Raw genomic sequence first — 21,247 nt, forward strand, 5'->3', positions numbered from 1 at the left:
CTAGGTCGAATGCACTGCTTAAGAGAGATCATTTTCATCTTGATGGAATTGGATATGTTGAAGAAAGGTATAAAGAACTAACCATGTGTTCTTCTTGGACAATGCCTCATACTTCCTATAGGGTCTGAGTGAGGAGGAATTCTCATTAGTACTATTGTGTTGAGTCTATGGTAGGGAATTGTCTTTATCTTCCCTGCCAAAGAATTGATGACACATAACCTCATATGTTCCAAAGTCGGGTTTTGAAGATTGGTCTTGATCCTTTTGAAGATATTTCACATTATTCCTTTGTGGTATTTGCTAACATGGTCTATTGATCTACCTTTGGATACCACACACCTCAATCAATATCTTGAAAAGTACTTTGTATCTAGGTTTCAAGTGAACTGATATGGAGTTGACCTTAGGATCTTCGAATAATTCCTTATTGATCTTGAATGAGCCAACCCTTGACTCGTAACCATTCTCAGCATACCTTCATTAGAATATCTGGTAAGAGTCAATAGGGATTGTTGAATAATTTTAATTGGAAGTTCTAGCACGATACTAGATACTTCTCCATCTAGGTATGCATCAACAAATCGCCAAAATTCTATAACTATAACATCTAAAGTGGTTTCTTTTTCTAGGTTACATTACATAGACCAACCAATACCAACAAAATCCTCAATAAAATTTGAAACCATTTTCAATGAGATTTATATAGTTTACTTGAAGTTCATGGGTGACTTCTAACTGATCAAGATTGCATCGCATAGTAGAGACATAAGAGACGATTCTGGTTGTAGGGTTTGAGGATGAACTTCAAGCAATTGAAGTAGGAGAAATTTATAGATTTCATATAGGACTTCTTTATTGTCTTCCTCAAATAGAGAGGCGTAAGAGTCCTCATCTACAGAGCGAATGACCTAAGATCCACTTGTTTGACCAAATTTCCTTCTAGTATCACCATTAGGTCGAATGCACTACTTAGGAGAGATCACTCTCATCTTGATGGAATTGGATATGTTAAACAAAGGTATAAAGAACTAACCATGTGTTCTTCTTGGATAATGCCTCATACTTCCTATTGGGCTTGAGTGAGGGTGGGCCTGAGTGAGGCGGAATTCTCATTAGTATTATTGTTTTGAGTCTATGGTAGGGAATTGTCCTTATCTTTCCTGCCAAAGAATTGATGACACATGATCTCATGTGTTCCAAAATTAGGTTTTGAAGATTGGTTTTGATCCTTTTGAAGATATTTCACATTATTCCCTTGTGGTCTTTGCTAACATGGTCCATTGATCTACTTTTGGATACCACACACCTCAATCAATATCTTGAAAAGTACTTTGTATATAGGTTTCAAGTGAACTGATATGGAGTTGACCTTAGGATCTTCGATCAATTCCTTATTGATCTTGAATGAGCCAACCCTTGACTCGTAACCATTTTCAGCATACCTTCATTAGAATATCTGGTAAAAGCCGTTAGGGATTGTTGAGTGATCTTAATTGGAAGTTCTAGCACGATACTAGATACTTCTCCATCTATGTATGCATCAACAAATCGCCAAAATTCTATAACTATAACATCTAAAGTGGTTTCTTTTTCTAGGTTACATTACTTAGACCAACCAATACCAACAAAATCCTCAATAAAATCGAAGCCATTTTCAGTGAGATTTGCAAAGTTTACTTGGAGTTCATGGAGGACTTCTAACTGATCAAGATTGCATCGCATAGTAGAGACATAAGGACAATTTTGATTGTAGGATTTGAGGATGAACTTGAAGCAATTGAAGTAGGAGAAATTTATAGATTTTCTAGGAGATTTCAAGATTTGAAAGAGAGAAAGTGTGTGAATACGTGAAGATAATGAGTGGTCATGAGTGATTAGTGGGTTTTATGAAAATGTTTAAGTTTTTGAACCATAAATAACACCCACGCGTAAGCACACGTGAACGACACATGTTAAAGTATCACAAACTAAACACAACTTACAAGAAGACTAATCATATTCAGAGTAACTAAATTTAGATTGACTAGTGGCACAAAAAATTCAATTTTATTGAACACGTAGCATATATACATTAACCATTTACACTTTTTTACAAGAGGTAAGGACACAGAGACTTCAACATCATTCTTCTACAAACAAAATATTAAGGTTTTCCTTTATAAAATTGAATTTGTCCTTGACAAGGAGTTTTGTGAAAATATCAGCCCCACTGATTATCACTCAAAAATTTAATGTCTAGAATACCCTTCAAGACATAATCCCTCATAAAATAATATTTAATCTTTATATGTTTTACTCTCAAATATAAAATAAAGTTTTAGGTTAAACATATAGCTTAAGTATTATTACAGAAGATATGAATGTTAATCTCATTGATTTTGAAATCTTCTAGTTCATATTTCATTCATAACATTTGAGTGCTACAGTTGCCTGTTGAAATGTACTTTTTCTATTGTGGAAAAAGCAATAATATATTGTCTTTTTCTTGACCAGGAGATTAAATTTTTACCAAGGTATGTACAGTTTCAACTAATGTTTTTCCTTTCTAGCTTGTCTCTAGCATAGTCAGCATCGTAGAAACCTATTGACCTGTACTCAAGGATAGCTTGTAACACATACCAAGGTTAGTAGTGCCACTGTTAAGTGGGATTATTTAGGATCAGACTAAAATTTGGCACACACTAAACAAAATATCAAGTCTAAAAACAGTTAAGTAAATGAGGGAACCAATCATTCCTTTGAATACCTTATGATCTATCTTTTTACCTTAGTCATCCTTATTAAGAGAACATGTTGGATGCATAGATGTTGGCATAGGCTTACAATTATTCATATTAAATTTCTTAAGTAATTCTCTTGTGTATTTGGTTTGATGAAGGAGTTCACCATCAGAGTGATGAATTATCAAAGCATTGAATATTATCAAAGTGTTAACTTATCAGAGCTTTGACTATTATCAAAGTCAGATGATCAAATGTTTGTCACACTTATTAAAGGAAGAATAGTCAGATGCTTGTTGTAGTCGTTAGAGTCAAACCAATTAGAGCATTGCTTGCAAGAATAGAATCACCAAAGTCGTTTTTTAGAGTGTGTTCAATAGACTTAGAATACATAAATCAAAAGCAAAGTCTTGGTGTTCCTTTAACTTAGATTAAACATCAGAGGATGCAGCGTGAACTCATAAGGAATAACTTATTTTAAACACTACACACTAAAACATAACATTAATACTTTAAATTGTTCACACAAAATAACGTTGTTTTTTAAAATACATAAGGGTCATAGTTCTTCAAACAATCTATTCGTGAGACATGAACATAAGCTCCTAAACATCCTCATAAAGTTCGTGAGACTTGAAACCACACCTACGAAAATGTTGATGAGGTGGACGGTTAGCCTCATTCATATGTCGATAAGTTGGAGTAGGTGGAACTCTTTCGCATTTATTGCCTACATTGCGGGTGATATTGCGAATAATCTCTCTGTTCACACATTTGGTCTTAATCACTATAAAATAAATATATCAATAATTTAAATTAAAAAAAAAAACATTTTCGAAAATGTAGAATGTTCGGAGAGTTTCAAAATTTTTAAAAGTTTCTAATTTTTTTGTTATTCAAGAAACATTGTAACTTTGGAGATTGTTGAAAGTTTTGAAAGTTTAAAAAATGTGTTTCGGAAGTTTTGTGTTGTTGGAAACTTTTGAAAACTGTTGAATTCTCTATTTCAGAAATTTCAAATTGCTCGAAACTTTTAAAATTTATTGAGTCATCTATTTTGGAAGTTTCATGTTGTTCAAAACTTTCGAAAATATTTTGAAAACTGGAAATCACATTTTTAAGTTTTCAAAATCATCATAATGCTCGAAAAAGTAATTTGTTTGTGCTTCAGAAGTTTCAAAATACTGGAGAAATTTATCAAAGATTTTGAAAGTTTCGAATATATGAATGAAAAAGTGAATGAAAAAAATTTTAACTTTATATATAGTAAAAATTGATTAAAAAGAATATTTTTAAATATATTAGAAGTAGAATTCTAAAAAAAGTTGTATTTTTCCTAAGTTTTTATTGAATGGCCCGATTAATAAATTTAGGCCCATGCAATTGGTAATAAATCATTAAAAATATCTTCTAGAAAATTGATTATGCCCAAAACTATTAAAGCTGGTGAGTTTATTCCCCTCTAAAGTTTTCAAAAGACCTCAATGTTTAATCGGATTGGTAAATAACATATATATTTGAAAACATAAAGAAGAGAAGAAACGGCCGATATTAAATGGTTTGGTTGTTTAGGTTCAAACTACTTCAACCCAACCAAACGAGGCCCAACTTGTTATTTCCAACCCACCCATTTCAAACATTCAAGGAGACAAAATTGTAGATTTGAATTTTTCTTAAGTTGTAAAGATCATGATCACATTTGATTTGATATATTGGTAATTATTTAATCAAAAAAATAATCAACTCGGGTCTTAAGTTCATAGTTTATAATTTAAACAAAAAAAAAATGTATATTTGGTTAACATTGACCATGGATCAATCTTTTTAGATTTAATCGGTTTAAGTTTTGATTTGAGTGTTTTGAACATTCCACCTCAAAATTATCACTCAAATAAAAAAAATTTATAAAATTACTTACTTCTTTGTTTCATTTTGAATGTTTTATTTATCATTTTATCAATCTCAAATTATTTGTGATTTTATAATATTAATATAATATTAATTATTTTTTTTCAAATAATATATTCTTATTTATTATATCTCAATTAATCAAACTTCTTAACTAATTGCGATTACTAAATATATTTAAATAAATAAAACTCATTTTATTATCTAAATTAACAAAAACTAATTATTTTTGAAAAACTATGCTCAACTGAAATCAAACAAAAAAAAGTACTTATTATAATATTCATAACACTAAATAAACACACAAAGAAAAGCTCATAGAAGCATTTTTGGCCCCATAACCCCAAAATTAAGAAATGAAACCTTTAATTAACTCAATTAATTGCTTAGCTTTTAAAGGATCAAAGTACTCTATTGCATGATAACCTTCTTCAAAGTCCTTCACAACTTGAACACCTTTCTCTTCCATCAATTGTGCCAACTCTATCTCACGATCAACTATAGGTTCCCCACTATTACCACTTACCAATACCTTCCATCCAAGGGCCCTTATCTTATCAAATTTCTCAAGATAATTTCCAGCCATTAGATTGCAATACTCATGATCACGGTCAACACCAATTGGAAGTGCTAACTCCCACATTAAATCTGTAACACATAATGGAATTATTGGATCATTTTCAAGCTTCAATTCGGAATTAGTTCTCTCTTTTCCACCAAAGAATGGTTGGCGCAATATTAGCCCTTGGATCTTTAGAGGTTCTAGATCCTTCACAACTTCTAATGCACGTATACCTGAATCAATTATTTGTGTACATGTGGCATTTCAATTAGAATTAAAAATATATGTAACAATAAAATTATACTGTCCAAACACTTTTAAAATTTACAAAATATATATACTTTTTTTTTAATGAATGCTTATAGCTATGGAAGAGTAGTAGAAACAATTTAAAAGACAAATTATTTCTCTCCTTATTAATTGAAGGGTAATTTGGAAGAGAAAAAAAATATACATGATGATCTACAAATTTAACTAAAAATTAGTATTAGTTTTTTAATTCTTGTTTTTCCTAATGCAATATTCATATAGCGACGAATATTGTTCGTATAAGAATATATTAAAACTACCTCTAAATTTGTTTAACATTGGCAACATGTCTCGTGGTTATGTATTACACCTTTTTTCTTTTTTGGAAGTATTTTCTGCTGTGAATCTCAATCACGTTGAAACTTACGATTGATTTTCACGTTGTCCCTTTCTTCTTCTTCTTTCTTCTTTATATGCGTAGTTAGTTTTTTAACTAATATTGTAGTTAGTCTTATATAAATCTAATTAATTATTATATTAATTAATTGCTTCTCATTGACTGTATAGACTATATATAAAAATGTATATATTATTTGATCAACTTATTTTAAAATACGAAAGTATTGTTCTTTTATTTTAATTTTTTAACTAATAAATAGCAATGCGACATAATTTAAATAACGTGACGTATGATACAACGTTGTAAATGATTAATACCAATAAAACTATAATAAATTCTTCTAAAATCTTATCTTTCAATTTTAATTATTTTTTTTTTGTAATTTAATTAATTACAAAAGACTAATTAATATATTTAGATGATTGTATATCATGAAATTGTATACCGTATGTTGGATGGGCTTACTCACTAAGTGGAACCCACCAAATTTTATTAATATTAATATTATTATTATTATTATTATTGAAATAAAAAATAAAATAAAATAAAAAGTACGGCGGCCAAAGAAGAGAAGAAATAAAACGATTTGGTTCCGGGTGGTGGTAACAAGTGTGTAGCAAGCTTCGTTTGATCTACAAATTTAATATGTTATTTTTAGCATTGAGTTTGTTATTTTAATATACAGACTAATTTTATATTTTCTAAAAGTTACTTTCGTATACCCACTTTAGTGGAAGATTTTTATTGTTAATTGATGTTTTCTATTGCTGCTATTGTTATTAGAAAGACTTCGGTGTACCTATTAATTATTATAATGGAAGTTTTACTCTCTCAATTTGAATAAAGTTTTTCACGTTAAAAATTTGGCCATTTATCTGTTAGGAAAAAAATATTTTGCATTTTTTCAACACCATATTATTTAAAATATTTCAAATCGTCTATTTTTTAAATTCAAAAATTTTAAAAAAAAATTTAAAACTGTTAATTTTTAAAATAGAAAAATTATTTTTATAAATATAAAAATAAATAGATTAAATCTACTGTTAAACTTATTATAAAAGTTGTATATGTTTTAAGTTGAACCATACTTCTTTATATTGTCATCCACGTCACTTTTTTTTTTATAGGAAATGTTACATTTGTTGAATTTGATACTAACTTTATATTTAAAGAAATCTATCTATCTCATCTGATAATATATTAAATTAAATGTGATCTACTACCAAACAATTTAGAGCTATATTAATATCATCCCTAAATACTCTGTCTCATTAAGCGCATCACATGGTATTCATAATTAAAAAGGAAATAAAATAGGCTTACGAATATGGATCTAACAACAACTTTTTTGTTTTTGTTTTTCTTAACACAGTATTTCTGGGACTTTTGTTCGTATAATTTATTAAAATTAATTATATTTTTATGATTATGATATATTCGACAACTATTGTAAAAGTGTCTCAGATATTCAAATATTAACACTACGTCAAAAATGACATTTAACAGCGCCCATTTTACAGCGCTTGCTAAACACAAGCGCTGTTGTAATTGTATTTTAAAAATAACGGAACCTTTTACAGCGCTTTTGATTCAAAGCGCTGTAAAACAAGCGCTGTAGTAGGTCATATAACGTTTACGCATCACGTTATAAGGCTTTTACAACGCTTGTAAAAAAAGCGCTGTAAAATGAAGCGCTTTCGCGTATCAGTTACAGCGCTTTTTCCACAAGCGCTGTAAAACACATGCGCTTTCATTGAATTTAACTACCTATTACAGCGCTTTTTTCACAAGCGTTGTAAAATACATCTTTAAAATAATTATATACGTTGGAAACCCTCATATCCTCTACATCTTTCAAATAATTATATACGTTGGGAACCCTAATATCCTCTACGTACTGTGCGGCCATCTACGTTGTCTAAGGTATTTTTTACACATGATCTGTTATGTTTTGAAATTGTCAAAAATTGTCAAAAACTCATACCACATGATCTGTTCTGTTTTGAAATTGTCAAAAATTGTCAAAAACTCATACCACATGATCTGTTCTGTTTTGAAATTGTCAAAAATTGTCAAAAACTCATACCACATGATCTGTTCTGTTTTGAAATTGTCAAAAATTGTCAAAAACTCATACCACATGATCTGTTCTGTTTTGAAATTGTTAGTTGATATTGGTTTCTTTTTGAAACTTGTTGATATGTTTTGAAAGCTTATTATTTTTGTTACTGCATTTATATAGGTGGTATAATATGGATAGGAAATGGATTTCAGCCAATCGATTGTCAAAAGAGTATGAAATTGGAGTGAAGGAGTTTGTTGAGTTTGCAGTGAAGAATGCAAAAGATCCAAATAGAGTAGTTTGTCCTTGTTTAAAATGTTGTTTTGGAAAACGTGTTAGAGAAGATGAATTAGAAGGACATCTAGTATGTAATGGAATTGATCAAAGCTACACATGTTGGATAAGACATGGTGAGAAAAAAAAAGGAAACATTAATTTTGAGAATAGTTCTACATATGCTTCAACTGATTTCGATACAGATACATATGAGCCGGACCGAGTTGATGAGATTGCAAAAGCAGTTGAAGAAGATCTTCGAGATTGTCCTAAAATGTTTGAAAGTTTGTTGAGTGATGCAGAGAAAGAATTATATAATGGTTGTACTAAATTCACAAGACTGTCAGCGATATTAAAGTTGTACAACTTAAAAGCGAGTAATGGATGGTCTGATAAAAGCTTTACGGAATTATTAACACTCATAAAAGATATGTTGCCAGATGATAATGAACTTCCCAGTCGAACCTACGAGGCTAAACGGATTTTGTGTTCTATTGGAATGAGTTACGAAAGGATTCATGCGTGTCCTAACGATTGCATTTTATTTCGAAACGAATATGAACTACTTAAGGCGTGTCCGAAATGCAATGTCTCTCGATATAAGAAGAAAGAATCTACTCCAGCAAAAGTCGTGTGGTATTTTCCTATAATACCAAGATTTAGGCGCATGTATCGCAGTGAAGAAGATTCAAAACACTTGACATGGCATGCAGATGAAAGAATTAGAGATGGAATGTTTCGACACCCTGCAGATTCCCCACAATGGGCAAAAATTGATCACGAGTATCCTGAATTCGGGATAGAGTCAAGAAATCTAAGACTTGCACTTTCTACTGATGGAATGAATCCACATGGTCTTCAAAGCATCTCACATAGCACGTGGCCTGTGATTTTGGTAATATATAACCTACCTCCATGGTTATGTATGAAGCGTAAGTTTATGATGTTGTCTCTGTTAATTTCTGGACCCAAACAACCGGGGAATGATATCGACGTATACTTGACTCCTCTAATCGAAAATTTAAAAAGTATGTGGGAGACAGGTGTGGAAGTTTATGATGGGTATAAGAAAGAATGTTTCAATTTAAGGGTTATGTTGTTCGGCATAATTAATGATTTTCCAGCATATGGTAATTTATCAGGATATAGCATTAAAGGTCAGTGTGCATGTCCTATATGTGAAGAGAGTACAAATTGGATGCGGTTGAAACATTGTAAGAAGAATGTGTTTCTTGGACATCGTAGATTTTTACCTTATAGTCATCAGTATCGTGGGTGGAGAAATGCATTCAATGGAAAATCAGAGGAAGGTAAAGCTCCTTTAGCACCGACTGGATATCAAATACTTGAAAAAGTACAAGGTTTGACCAATAAATTTGGCAAACCTTTTGCGGGAGAGCTGGTGAAAACTGGGTGGAAGAAAAAGTCAATTTTCTTTGAATTGCCATATTGGAAGTCATTGTATGTAAGACATTTCCTCGATGTGATGCATATTGAAAAAAATGTATTTGAAAGTGTTATTGGTACGTTACTCAATGTTCCAGGAAAGTCTAAAGATGGCGTCAATGCAAGATTGGACTTGGTCGATATGGGAATAAGAAATGAACTGGCTCCAGTAAAGAAAGGAAATCGCACATATCTACCTCCAGCCGCTCATACTCTATCTAGAAAGGAAAAAATTGTTTTATGTAAATTTCTACACGAAGTTAAAGTTCCAGAAGGATACTCTTCGAACATTAAAAATTTGGTTTGTATGAAAGACCTCAAGTTAAAAGGTTTGAAGACCCATGATTGTCATATTATAATGGAGCATTTGCTACCAATAGGTATACGTTCCATTTTACCTGAAAAAGTTCGACTAGCCTTAACTAGATTATGTTTCTTCTTCAGGGAAATTTGTAGTAAAGTGATCGACCCTCAGAAATTACCGACATTGCAGAGGGAAATTGTTGTTACTTTGTGTGAGCTTGAAATGTATTTCCCACCATCGTTTTTTGATATAATGGTTCACCTTACTGTTCATCTGGTTAAGGAGACACAACTTTGTGGGCCAGCTTATATGAGATGGATGTATCCGATAGAACGATATATGAAAATATTAAAAGGGTACGTAAAAAGTAGAAGTCGACCAGAAGGTTGTATTGCTGAACGATACATTGTTGAAGAGGCTGCTGAATTTTGTACTGAATATCTGTCCAATGTTGAATCCATAGGGCTTCCCATGTCTCGTCATTCGGGAAGACTATCAGGAGAAGGGATAACTGGAAGGAGACTACTGACTATATCAAGGACAGAATGGGAGCAGGCACAATTGTATGTTCTGCACAATGATGATGAGGTTCAACCGTATGTTACAATACACATTGATCAGTTATCTCGTTTGAACATGAATAGGAATCAAAATTGGATAACTCGAGAGCACAATCGAAGTTTTGTAACATGGTTAAAAAATCACATAATGTCAAAATTTGATATAGACCCCGGATCAATTTCAAATAGATTGAGGTGGCTAGCAAATGGTCCGAGCTTACATGTCTTTTCTTACACTGGTTATGTTATTAACGGCTACACATTTTATACCAAAGAACAAGATGATCAGACCACTATGCAAAATAGTGGAGTCACTCTCGTAGCTGAAGCGATGCATGTCTCAAGTGCAAAAGACAAAAACCCAATATATGCAAATCTATCATATTTTGGGGTTATCGAGCGCATATGGGAGTTAGACTACACAATGTTTCGTGTTCCCATATTTGGTTGCAAGTGGGTCGATAATAATAATGGCGTTCGGATTGATGAGTCAGGATTCTTGCTTGTCGATTTTAATAGGGTGGGATACAAAGACGAGCCTTTTATTTTAGCGTCGCAAGCTCAACAAGTGTTTTATGTCACTGATCCTTCTAATGATAAATGGTCTGTTGTCCTATCGACCAATAAAATAAGTGATGATAACAATAATGATGAAGATGTTGGTAATGATCTTTTATTTGCAACATCACAACAACCACATGAAATTGATTCAACTGATGATGGTTTATATCTTAGAGATGATCATGATGAGGGAATTTGGATTAATCCATCGTTTCGTATTGTAAATGGACAAACAAATGTGAATGTCACCAGGAAAAGAAGAAGGGCATCTTAATGTATATATATGTTTAATTGTTTTATATAAGCTATGCATGTAATCTGAACTGTGTTATTGTAAATATGCATGTAATCTGAATTGAGTGTTTTATACTAAGTTCTGATTAATTTATTTTCTGATTAATTTATTTTCTGCTTATATTTAGCTTGATTTGAGTGTTTTATACCAAGTTCATGTAACAATGAGTGTTTTATATTTAGCTTGATTTACATGAACTGAACTGAATATAAATTAGTAATTTACATGAACTGAACTGAACTGAATAGAGAGATTCTCTTTTGCTCAGTGCATATATATATATAGATTCTTCAGAATACTCATTTCTAATAATTCATCATCTCCTAAAGTATTGTGATAAAGACAATGATAACAATATTTTTAATCCAATAAACAATGATAAAAATGTTTTTAATGTCATCCCAACCCAAATAAACCAAACACAAAAATAAAATAAAGAGACATTTTACAGCGCTTATCTTAAAAAGCGCTGTAAAAGATCCTTTTAAAAATAAAATAATGAGTGTTTTATACCTTTTACAGCGCTTTTCACACAAAGCGCTGTAAACGACTCTTTTGAAAGTGAGTAAAAAAGACATTTTACAGCGCTTATTTGACAAAGCGCTGTAAAAAAGCTTTAAAAATAATATTCATCAGACACCTAATTTCTTCAAACACCTTGTACGCATCATGGGAATCCAAAAAACATCAGACACAAACCCATTTCTTCAAACACCTTGTACGCATCATGGGAATCCAAAAAACATCAGACACAAACCCATTTCTTCAAACACCTTGTACGCATCATGGGAATCCCCAAAAACACCAGACACAAACCCATTTTTCGCAACATGGCAATGATCCTGAATACCAATTAAGTTTCGATTTAAGAAGGAAAGAGAATGTAAAGAGATAAAAAGGGTGTTGAGGTGGAGATTGAATTGTGAAAGAGTAAGCTTTGATGTTTGTGAAGAAGATGCATAAAAGGAGAAGAGTTTGGTGAAGAGGAAGGGATTTTTGTGGTGACCAGTTACTACTATGTGGGTTTTGCATGCATGTTGAGCTTGTTTAAAAAATAACATAACATAACAAAACACAAAAACAATAAGGCCTTTTACAGCGCTTATTTGGAAAAAGCGCTGTAAAAGAGCCTTTTAAAATTAACATAAAGAGACATTTTAGAGCGCTTATGTGGAAAAGCGCTGTAAAAGGCTTTAAAAAACATTCATATAACATAATAACACACGGAGGTCTTTTACAGCGCTTATTTGGGAAAAGCGCTGTAAAAGAGCCTCTTAAAATTAACATAAAGAGACATTTTAGAGCGCTTATGTGTAAAAGCGCTGTAAAAGGCATTCAAATAACATAATAACACACGGAGGTCTTTTACAGCGCTTATTTGAAAAAAGCGCTGTAAAAGAGCCTTTTAAAAATTTAACTAAAGAAGCCTTTTAGAGCGCTTATGTGTGAAAGCGCTGTAAAAGGCATTCATATAACATAATAACACACGGAGGTCTTTTACAGCGCTTATTTGAAAAAAGCGCTGTAAAAGAGCCTTTTAAAAATTTAACTAAAGAAGCCTTTTAGAGCGCTTATGTGTGAAAGCGCTGTAAAAGGCATTCATATAACATAATAACACACGGAGGTCTTTTACAGCGCTTATTTGAAAAAAGCGCTGTAAAAGGCATTCAAATAACATAATAACACACGGAGGTCTTTTACAGCGCTTATTTGAAAAAAGCGCTGTAAAAGGCATTCAAATAACATAATAACACACGGAGGTCTTTTACAGCGCTTATTTGAAAAAAGCGCTGTAAAAGAGCCTTTTAAAAATTTAACTAAAGAAGCCTTTTAGAGCGCTTTACAAAATAAGCGCTGTAAAAGGCTTATAAAAAGCGCTGTAAAAGTGTTACGTATATATAACAGTTACCTCTTCAGTTTCCTCTTCATTACGTAACCTTCATCTCAACCTTCATTTCTTCTCTTCTTTTGCAAACCCTATCATCCCGTCCTTTACGAACCTTATTTCCACGATCATCTCCTTCATTTCGAACCTTATTTCCATCCAAGATCATCTCTCCCATTTCACACAATATATTTTCATTGAAATACGTAACCCTCATTACGTATTTCTTCAAACCGTATTTCTGTGAACCATATTTCTGTGAACTTTCTGCAAACCCTCTTTTCTTTGCATTTCGTCTTTCTTCGAACCATCATTATTCAGGTATTGATGTTATTAAATTTTTGTAATCATTAGAATGCATGTTGAGCTTTTTTAAGATATACTGATACATGTTGAGTTTGTTTATAATAATGCATGATCCATGTTGAGCTTGTTGATGTTATACTAAAGTGCATGTTGAACTTGTTGTAGTTAAATGGATACAAACAAAGATTTAGAAGTTCAAAATGAAGAAGTTGGCACCTCTAAGACTTACGAAAAAGAAGTCAAACGTGGTGCAACTATCATGCAAAGGGTGATTAAAGCACGGAGCAGTGGCATTAAATTTGAGGTATACTATATATACTCTGTTTGCTGTGTGTTTTTTTATCTTTTTTTAGGGTTTAGGGCATGTACTTACTATATGAGTTTATTAGGTTGGCTGGAACGAGAGTGGTCAGCCAGTTGACCCCAACAGCTCCATGTTTGTAAGCTACATTGGGGCTGTTGTTCGTCAAAATGTCCCAATAACAATAGACAACTGGAGAGATAAGGCGTTGAAGGATGCCAAAGATATCATCTGGAATGACATTCAAGTAAATATTTTGATCTACTCTTTTGTCATTTATAATTTTTTTTCTGTAAAATACATTACTTATAATTGTTTTCATTGCAGACCACTTTTGTTCTTGATGAGGAACGAAAGTCATATGTTTTGAGAGTTGCTGGGAAAATCCATCGTGGATTTAGATCCCATCTCTCAAATTTCTATCTAAAAGATAGAGAAGGAAACACAAATGCTGAACCTCCAAAGATATATCAACATTATATATCAAAGGATGAATGGAGTGCATTTGTTTCCAAACGTTCTGACCCGGCGTTTGTCGTAAGTGATTAATTTATTAGCATTTGTGTTTTATTATTCATATTCGTAGCGTATTTTAAATTTTTACACAATTGCTATTTTTTTTTTATATAGAATATTAGTAAGGCAAATCGCACACACACATTTTACAGCGCTTTTTTTAAAAAGCGCTGTAAAATGTTGTTCTAAAGCGCTTTAATGGTGCACCTTTTACAGCGCTTTCGTGAGAAAGCGCTGTAAAATGTACAAGAAAAGCGCTGTAAAATGCAGACCCATAATATGAAATTATGGGTGGGCATTTTACAGCGTTTTTTTTGAGAAAGCGCTGTAATATGCACACCCATATATGAAATTATGGGTGTGCATTTTACAGCGCTTTCTCAAAAAAGCGCTGTAATATGTCCACCCATATATGAGTTATGGTTGGGCATTTTAGAGCGCTTTGTTGAGAAAGCGCTGTAAAATGCACACCCATAACTCATATAATGGGGTGCATATTACAGCGCTTTTTGTGAAGAAGCGCTGTAAAATGTGCATAACAAGTGCGCGTTGTATTTACATGTTTTATAGCGCTTTTTTAGAAGCGCCGTTGTATCATTTACAGCGCTCGTTTCCACAACGCTTATTTTTTTGAAAAAGCGCTGTAAATGACTTAAAAAAAGCGCTGTAATATGCGTTTTTTCGCGTAGTGTAAAATTATTTTTTTAAGTTTCACTAGATAATTTAATAAAAAACTAATTCTCTCTTCAAAATATTAAAATGGACTATGCTATAAGTCAAAACATTTATTAAAAAGTAAAAAAATACATAAAACTAAAATTTTGTGTACTTAAGAGTTGAATGATTATTTTAAAAATTATATTGTAATATTTTATTTGTCTTAAAATAATTGTCACATTTATAAAATATTTTTGTTTTAAAATAATAATTATTTTTTATTTCTAATATAATTTTAATTATATCATCTAATTAACGGTGCGTGCCACCCTTAAATTATTATTCTCTACGTTACATTTATAATAATAAAAACAAATCAAAAATTAATATAAATAATTTAATAAATCACTGTACTCTTTCATTTATTTATTTAATTTTTTTAATCTATATTAAATGATCAGCAAACGTAAATAGTATTTAGTTTCTACACATGTTAACATTTGAGCTATTAAAAATTTCAAATGTTATCAACTTATCATATGATATTTTCAGTAATTCAATAAATTGTACCAAGAAAGTAATTTTGGTTTACCAGTGTGGAAAGCAATGGTAGCACCAGCACTATTCCCCATAAGATAACATTTAGAACAATCAGCATATTTCATCAACCACTCATCTTCCTTTCTTCTTATCCTAAACAATGCTTCCATACCATCTTCATACGCCGCCGGCAACCGGTGCTCCGGCGCAAGACGGTACTCAACCGACACAACAAAAACACCAACACTCTCAACCATGTTCACACAAAAATCATGAAACATAGTTGATCCAGCACTTGCTAAAATAAACCCACTTCCATGAAAGAAAACAATGAGAGGTAGTTTTTGATTATTAAGAATTGGTTTGTTGGGTAGGAAAAATCGAACCCATGTTTTGTTTGTTTGGTTTATGGTTATGTCTTTGGTTAGAACGGTAATTTGAAGTGTTGGATCTGATGCAGGTGAGGTGTATGGGACTTGGTGTAGACGTGTTATTGTGGCGTTTGGATTGGGGAAAAGATTAAGGTGTTTGTAGGGATCAATGGTTTGAGATTGTGGTGAAGTTTGATGTTTGTGATTAGACATAGTGAATATTTGGAGTTGGGAGGAGTGGTGTATTTTCACAATGATCAAGCTTATGAGTTGGGCTTATAAGGCTACTAAAGTCATTGTTAGAGGTCTCCAACATGAATAATTAGTTTATTTAATATAAGAGATTTGTACTGTGCAACCCCCCACCTATTCCTCCCACCCCCTATTTGTGATGAAAAGACTATATTATCATTTTTTACATTTTATGAAACAATAAAAAAAATATTATTGTTTAGGAAATCCGAGCAACTGATCCTGCTCAGGCTCAACATCATCAGCATCAACAACATTATCAACATCATCATGTGCAGGTTCAGAGACATCTTCGTCCATATGTGCAGCCTCAACGACATCATCCTGTCTACGACGACGTTGCCTAATTTGACGGTTTGCTTCATTTCGTCGTCTGTTTGAAGCTGTTGGTGGAATTCTCTCTGCGCCATCACCACTATCAGCTCCCACGCTTCGGACAATGTTGCAAATAATTTGCCCAAATGCACCTCTCATTCTAGGCACTGCAATATATCAATATATCAATATTAAAAATAAAATAAAAAACTAATGAAAAAAATACAAAAAAAACAAATTGCATTTCGAAAATTTCCTTCAATCTCAAACCTTGGAAACTTAGTTTCGGAAGTTTCGTGCAATCTCAAACCTTCGAAATAGTTTTGAAACTTTCCATCAATTCTAAAGTTTCGAAGCTTCATACTTCATGTGTTTCAGATTTTTTCATTTCAAACTTTCATATTGTATGAAAGTTTCGAATGTTTGCATTTTCGAAATTTTGAAGTTGCTTGAAACTTTCGAATGTTTGCATTTCGAAAGTTTGAAGTTGCTGGAAACTTTCGATATTTATCATTTCGAAACTTTGGCGTTGCTGGAAATTAGCACTTCAAAAATTTGGTGTTGCTAGAAACTTTCGAAATTTAGCATTTCGAAAGTTTGGTGTTGCTGGAAACTTTCGAAATTTAACATTTCAAAAGTTTGATGTTGCTGGAAATTTTCGAATGATTTCAATTTTTTCTTACTTTTCAACTTCGAAGATTTGAAAAGTTGAAATGTTTGATTCGAACAATTGAAAGTTTCGAATGGTAGGGGTGGAAAAAGACAAGGTAATTTTTTTGAAGATTTTTATACACAAAACAAGGAGCATTATAGTTTTTTCATCACAAATGGGGGGTGGGACAAATAGGTGGGGGGGTGCACGGTACAATTCTCTTAATATAATGGTCTCCAAAATTATTTACTTAATAGAAAGTACATTCTAATATTTTTTGAACTAAAATATATAAAATCTTAATAACGTTTTATATTAATATTCGTTTTATGGTTTCATATGCATTGAGCTAGCTCTGGTGTTAAGTAATTACAATATTGTATAAATTTTATTAAAATAATTTGTACTATTATATGATATATAATATCAGTCGAGAGATTAAAGAATGTTAAAGTTAGAGAAAAAATTCTTCCAAAAATATGATTTTTACTCATATGAAATGAATAAAATGGGATTATCAAAATTCTTCAAAAAAAAATTCTTCATAAAATATAATTTTGTATAGATTTAGGATGTTTGATATATGAAAGATAATTTTATAAAATTAGTTTTAAAGTTATTTTTTTAAACACCACATGGGTTGAGGTAAGACAAACATCTTCATGTTTTAGTTTAAAGAAAAATCATTATGTTTTATACTTAGATGAATTTCCAACTCAAAATCATTAAAAACTGAAAACATATCATTTTGGTCATAACGGAGAACGTTCTCCGTTCAAGTCTGTTTTAACAAACAGCTCTAGATCATTCTTTGTTTCATCATCATGAAAAAGTTGAAAATCAGCTTTTGAAATTGTACCTTATGTCACTCATCAAAAAGTAACGGCTACTCATGCCTATTACTGCCACATCATCTTCAACCAAATCATGTTTTTAAGAGTTTAAAAAAAATGTCATTTCAATATTTAATGATCAAGAGAAATTTGAAACATCATTCTTCAAATCATTATTTGATGAAGATGATATTTCACATGATTTATTTATCAAAGAACCTTCTAGCAATATGAAGTTGTTTTTAAAAAATTAATTACAAGAAATGCCTAGTTGTGTTTATGTCTAATTGGTGACTCGTTTGATCCATAATTTGAGTGGAACAAGCCAACTAATCAAGGAGTGTTAAAACTAATAAATGATTTTTTTTGTACTAGCCCTCTTATTAGATGTGAAATCAGCATGTATAATAATTTTCAATATATACTTATACACTTGTACATGAATTCATCCAAATAGTAAAGACAATTAAGTGCATCAAATGTGCCCAATTTTAGAGTTTAAGATAGGTCTTAGGAAACTATCTATGGCTAACAAAAAGTAGTTGATTAGTTTTAAAATTGTCCCAGATCGTGTATAAAATTGCTAATAAGAATTCAAATTGTGTTGCTTTTCACTTATGATTCACGTAGTTGGTCTAACCTTTTAATTTTGTTCACTGTTCCTTTTATTTTCAAATTGCTTAATAATATATGGCTAAAACATAGGTACAATGTCATAGATGTTGTTCTTACTTTTCCTCTCACAAAAATGTAGTTATTTCTATCAAAAGTTAAATGAATCAAATGTTGAAAAATAATTTTGAGGATAAGTTATAAAAATTATTTGTCATGTTTTTAATCTTGGCTCTATTAAAAAATATCTTTAACATACCTTCATATGAATTTTTGAAAAATAGAAAGCAAAACATGTCTTATTTTAATCTTTTTTTTAAATGTCATTACTATACTTTGCATGATAAAGAAGTTATGGACAAATTTTTTTTAAAATGCCATCAAAGTATATTTTCTAAATAACTCTATATTCTATAAAATGTTCACAGCCTAGATCCTCCTTGCACCAAAGGAACAAATTCATTTTAAACAATAGATATATGAGTCACCTCTCTTATATATCCAAGTCAAATGCTCCATAACTCACAAAAGACTTTGACATCGCATCTCCACCCAAAACCTTAAGACAATGGGTATATGGATCATCTCTCTTATATATTCAATATTCCATCAATTCTTAGTCAATGTGAGACTAACCACTCACACTTAAATTCTAACATTTTACCAATTGAGCTACAAGATTACTTGTGTGTGAAATTTGTCTATCACTCAGATAACCTGATCAAACGTTCTTCAGTTAATTAAATAACAAAGATATATATTATCTTGCTAGGTTGGTAAAATAAATATTAATACAACCTAGGGTAAGATAATTCATAAGTTAATAATCTCCTTTTAAGTTTTTATAACTCTTATTCATAATTAATTTTAATATATTTTTCACTTACACTATATTATTTCCGCATGTTGCATATCTTAGAGTAGTAAAAAAATTATTATAAATAATTTTATAGAGCCACACAGATAGATAAATATTTTTCAACATCAAATACTTAGAATAGTAAGATCAAATTATAACTAAAATAAGGCAAAATTAAGTCTGTATATATCTAGTTGTCGGTTAAAATAATAAAATTTACACCAATAATTAATATAAATTTAATTTTTAACAGATAATTGGCTAAGAAAATTCTCAAGTCTTACATCTAACATCTCTAATGGAGCGTCCAATGAAACAAAAGATGCCAAAGGAAGGGCAAGAAAAAGGCAAATGCAACTCAAACGTCTTCTTAGACCTTCTATTATACAATGGATAAAAAAAAAGTAGAGTGTTGGAAAGATTGACTCAAATTAAGGGAGAAGAAAACATTAATAAGGAAGGAAGAAATGGAGTGCAAGGCGATACAAGTCATTATGACAGACACGTTCATGATGAATGATAGTCAAAGTCGAGCTGATGAAATATATTTAAAAAAACTTCAAGAATAATACGTATTTTAGTTGAATAAAATATAATAGTATTATTCAAATTAAACACTGTGTAAAATAGCTATTAGTTTTACTTAAATATAAATAAAATATTAAAATTCGAGTTGAAATTGAATGACTCAATATCAGTTGTTTTAAGTGCTCATCACTAAACAAAAATCGAAAAGAGTTACTTGAAAATGACGTAAAATTGCATATCAAACTTAAAAATTAAACTTATTCAAAATGAAGTAAAATAGTATACCCAACTTAAAAAACCTATATTAAATTCATCATGTTAGATGCTTTAAACATTCAATGTTCTTAGTCTATATTGTCATTCTATTAGAAACTCACGAATAAAATTAAGTTAAATATGACTCACCTGCCCATCATTGAATTTAGTGCAAGAAGAAAAAAATACACCTACTACTGCACCTTACATTGTTCTTAGAAGTCATTGAATTTCAAAATTAAAATTACACTCGTAAGTTTTTTAAATTATTTTTAAGTTTTATTTTAGTCTCTTAAATATACTTGTTTTATTTTGATATCTTAATTTATAAATATTAGATATTTTAGACTCTCAAGTTATTTTTATTTTGTTTTAGTTTTTTAAGTTATAAACGTCAACCAAACTTGTTCTCTTAAATTATAAAATTAGACAATTTTGTCCTTTCACCTATAATGTTAAATACTATTAAAAAGAATCAAAGTGTATAATGTATATAATTTAATAGAATAAAATATTTAATATTTATAATTTAAAGAATTAAAATAAAACAAAAATAATTTAAAGGACCAGAACATCTAACGATTGTAACTTAATTGATCAAAATAATTTAAAATGCAATTTAACTTTTAAAAGAAATTTAACAGACTCTTTAGTCATTGTTCCATGTGTTGGGAAAAAATAGCATAAGTTCAAAAGAATTAAGACACAATCACAACACAAGAATATAACGTGGAAACTGCAAAACCGGAGAAAAAACTACGACCGCTGCCTAAACCGGCAACCAGAGAATTAACACTATGTGAAAATTCTTACAAACACATAGACTTCTCTAACTCACACCAGACACCCCAGTACAACCACACTCTTACAAAGCAAATATTTAAACTAAGTCAGATACAAGCTTAAAGTGTTATTGCTGACTGGTGCTTTTGAAAACAAAGGACCAAAACCCAATATATAGCTTTGGCCTTCTCCTTATTCTCCCACACTAAAGGATGTGGGACTTGCAATCAACCCCAACA

General features: G+C 31.0%; 1 protein-coding gene and 1 long non-coding RNA gene across 2 annotated transcripts; one reads left to right on the forward strand and one right to left on the reverse strand.

The window, feature by feature from the left end:
* Positions 1-4,851: 4,851 nt before the first annotated feature.
* LOC101491007 (carboxylesterase 1-like) lies at positions 4,852-16,132 on the reverse strand. Its single transcript, XM_004513600.4, has 2 exons — positions 15,601-16,132; positions 4,852-5,423 (listed from the first exon to the last, which is right to left on the reverse strand). The coding sequence occupies exons 1-2, from the start codon at positions 16,130-16,132 to the stop codon at positions 4,978-4,980; spliced, it is 978 nt and encodes a 325-aa protein (XP_004513657.1). The 3' UTR covers positions 4,852-4,977.
* Positions 15,746-16,261, forward strand: LOC140918997 (uncharacterized). Its single transcript, XR_012161521.1, has 2 exons — positions 15,746-15,885; positions 16,009-16,261. It is a non-coding gene; the product is annotated as an uncharacterized lncRNA (long non-coding RNA).
* The last annotated feature ends 4,986 nt before the right edge of the window (positions 16,262-21,247 follow it).

The sequence above is a fragment of the Cicer arietinum genome, chromosome 8, assembly GCF_000331145.2.
Source record: "Cicer arietinum cultivar CDC Frontier isolate Library 1 chromosome 8, Cicar.CDCFrontier_v2.0, whole genome shotgun sequence".
Taxonomy (NCBI): Eukaryota; Viridiplantae; Streptophyta; class Magnoliopsida; order Fabales; family Fabaceae; genus Cicer; species Cicer arietinum.

What these genes read in the sequence shown, in the direction of transcription:
- LOC101491007 (XM_004513600.4), bottom strand. Translation starts at nt 16,132, where the DNA reads ATGTCTAATCACAAACATCAAACTTCACCACAATCTCAAACCATTGAT. An exon ending in TACCATTGCTTTCCACACTG is followed by an intron (nt 5,424 to 15,600) that starts GTAAACCAAAAT and finishes TAATTGATTCAG; the next exon opens with GTATACGTGCATTAGAAGTT.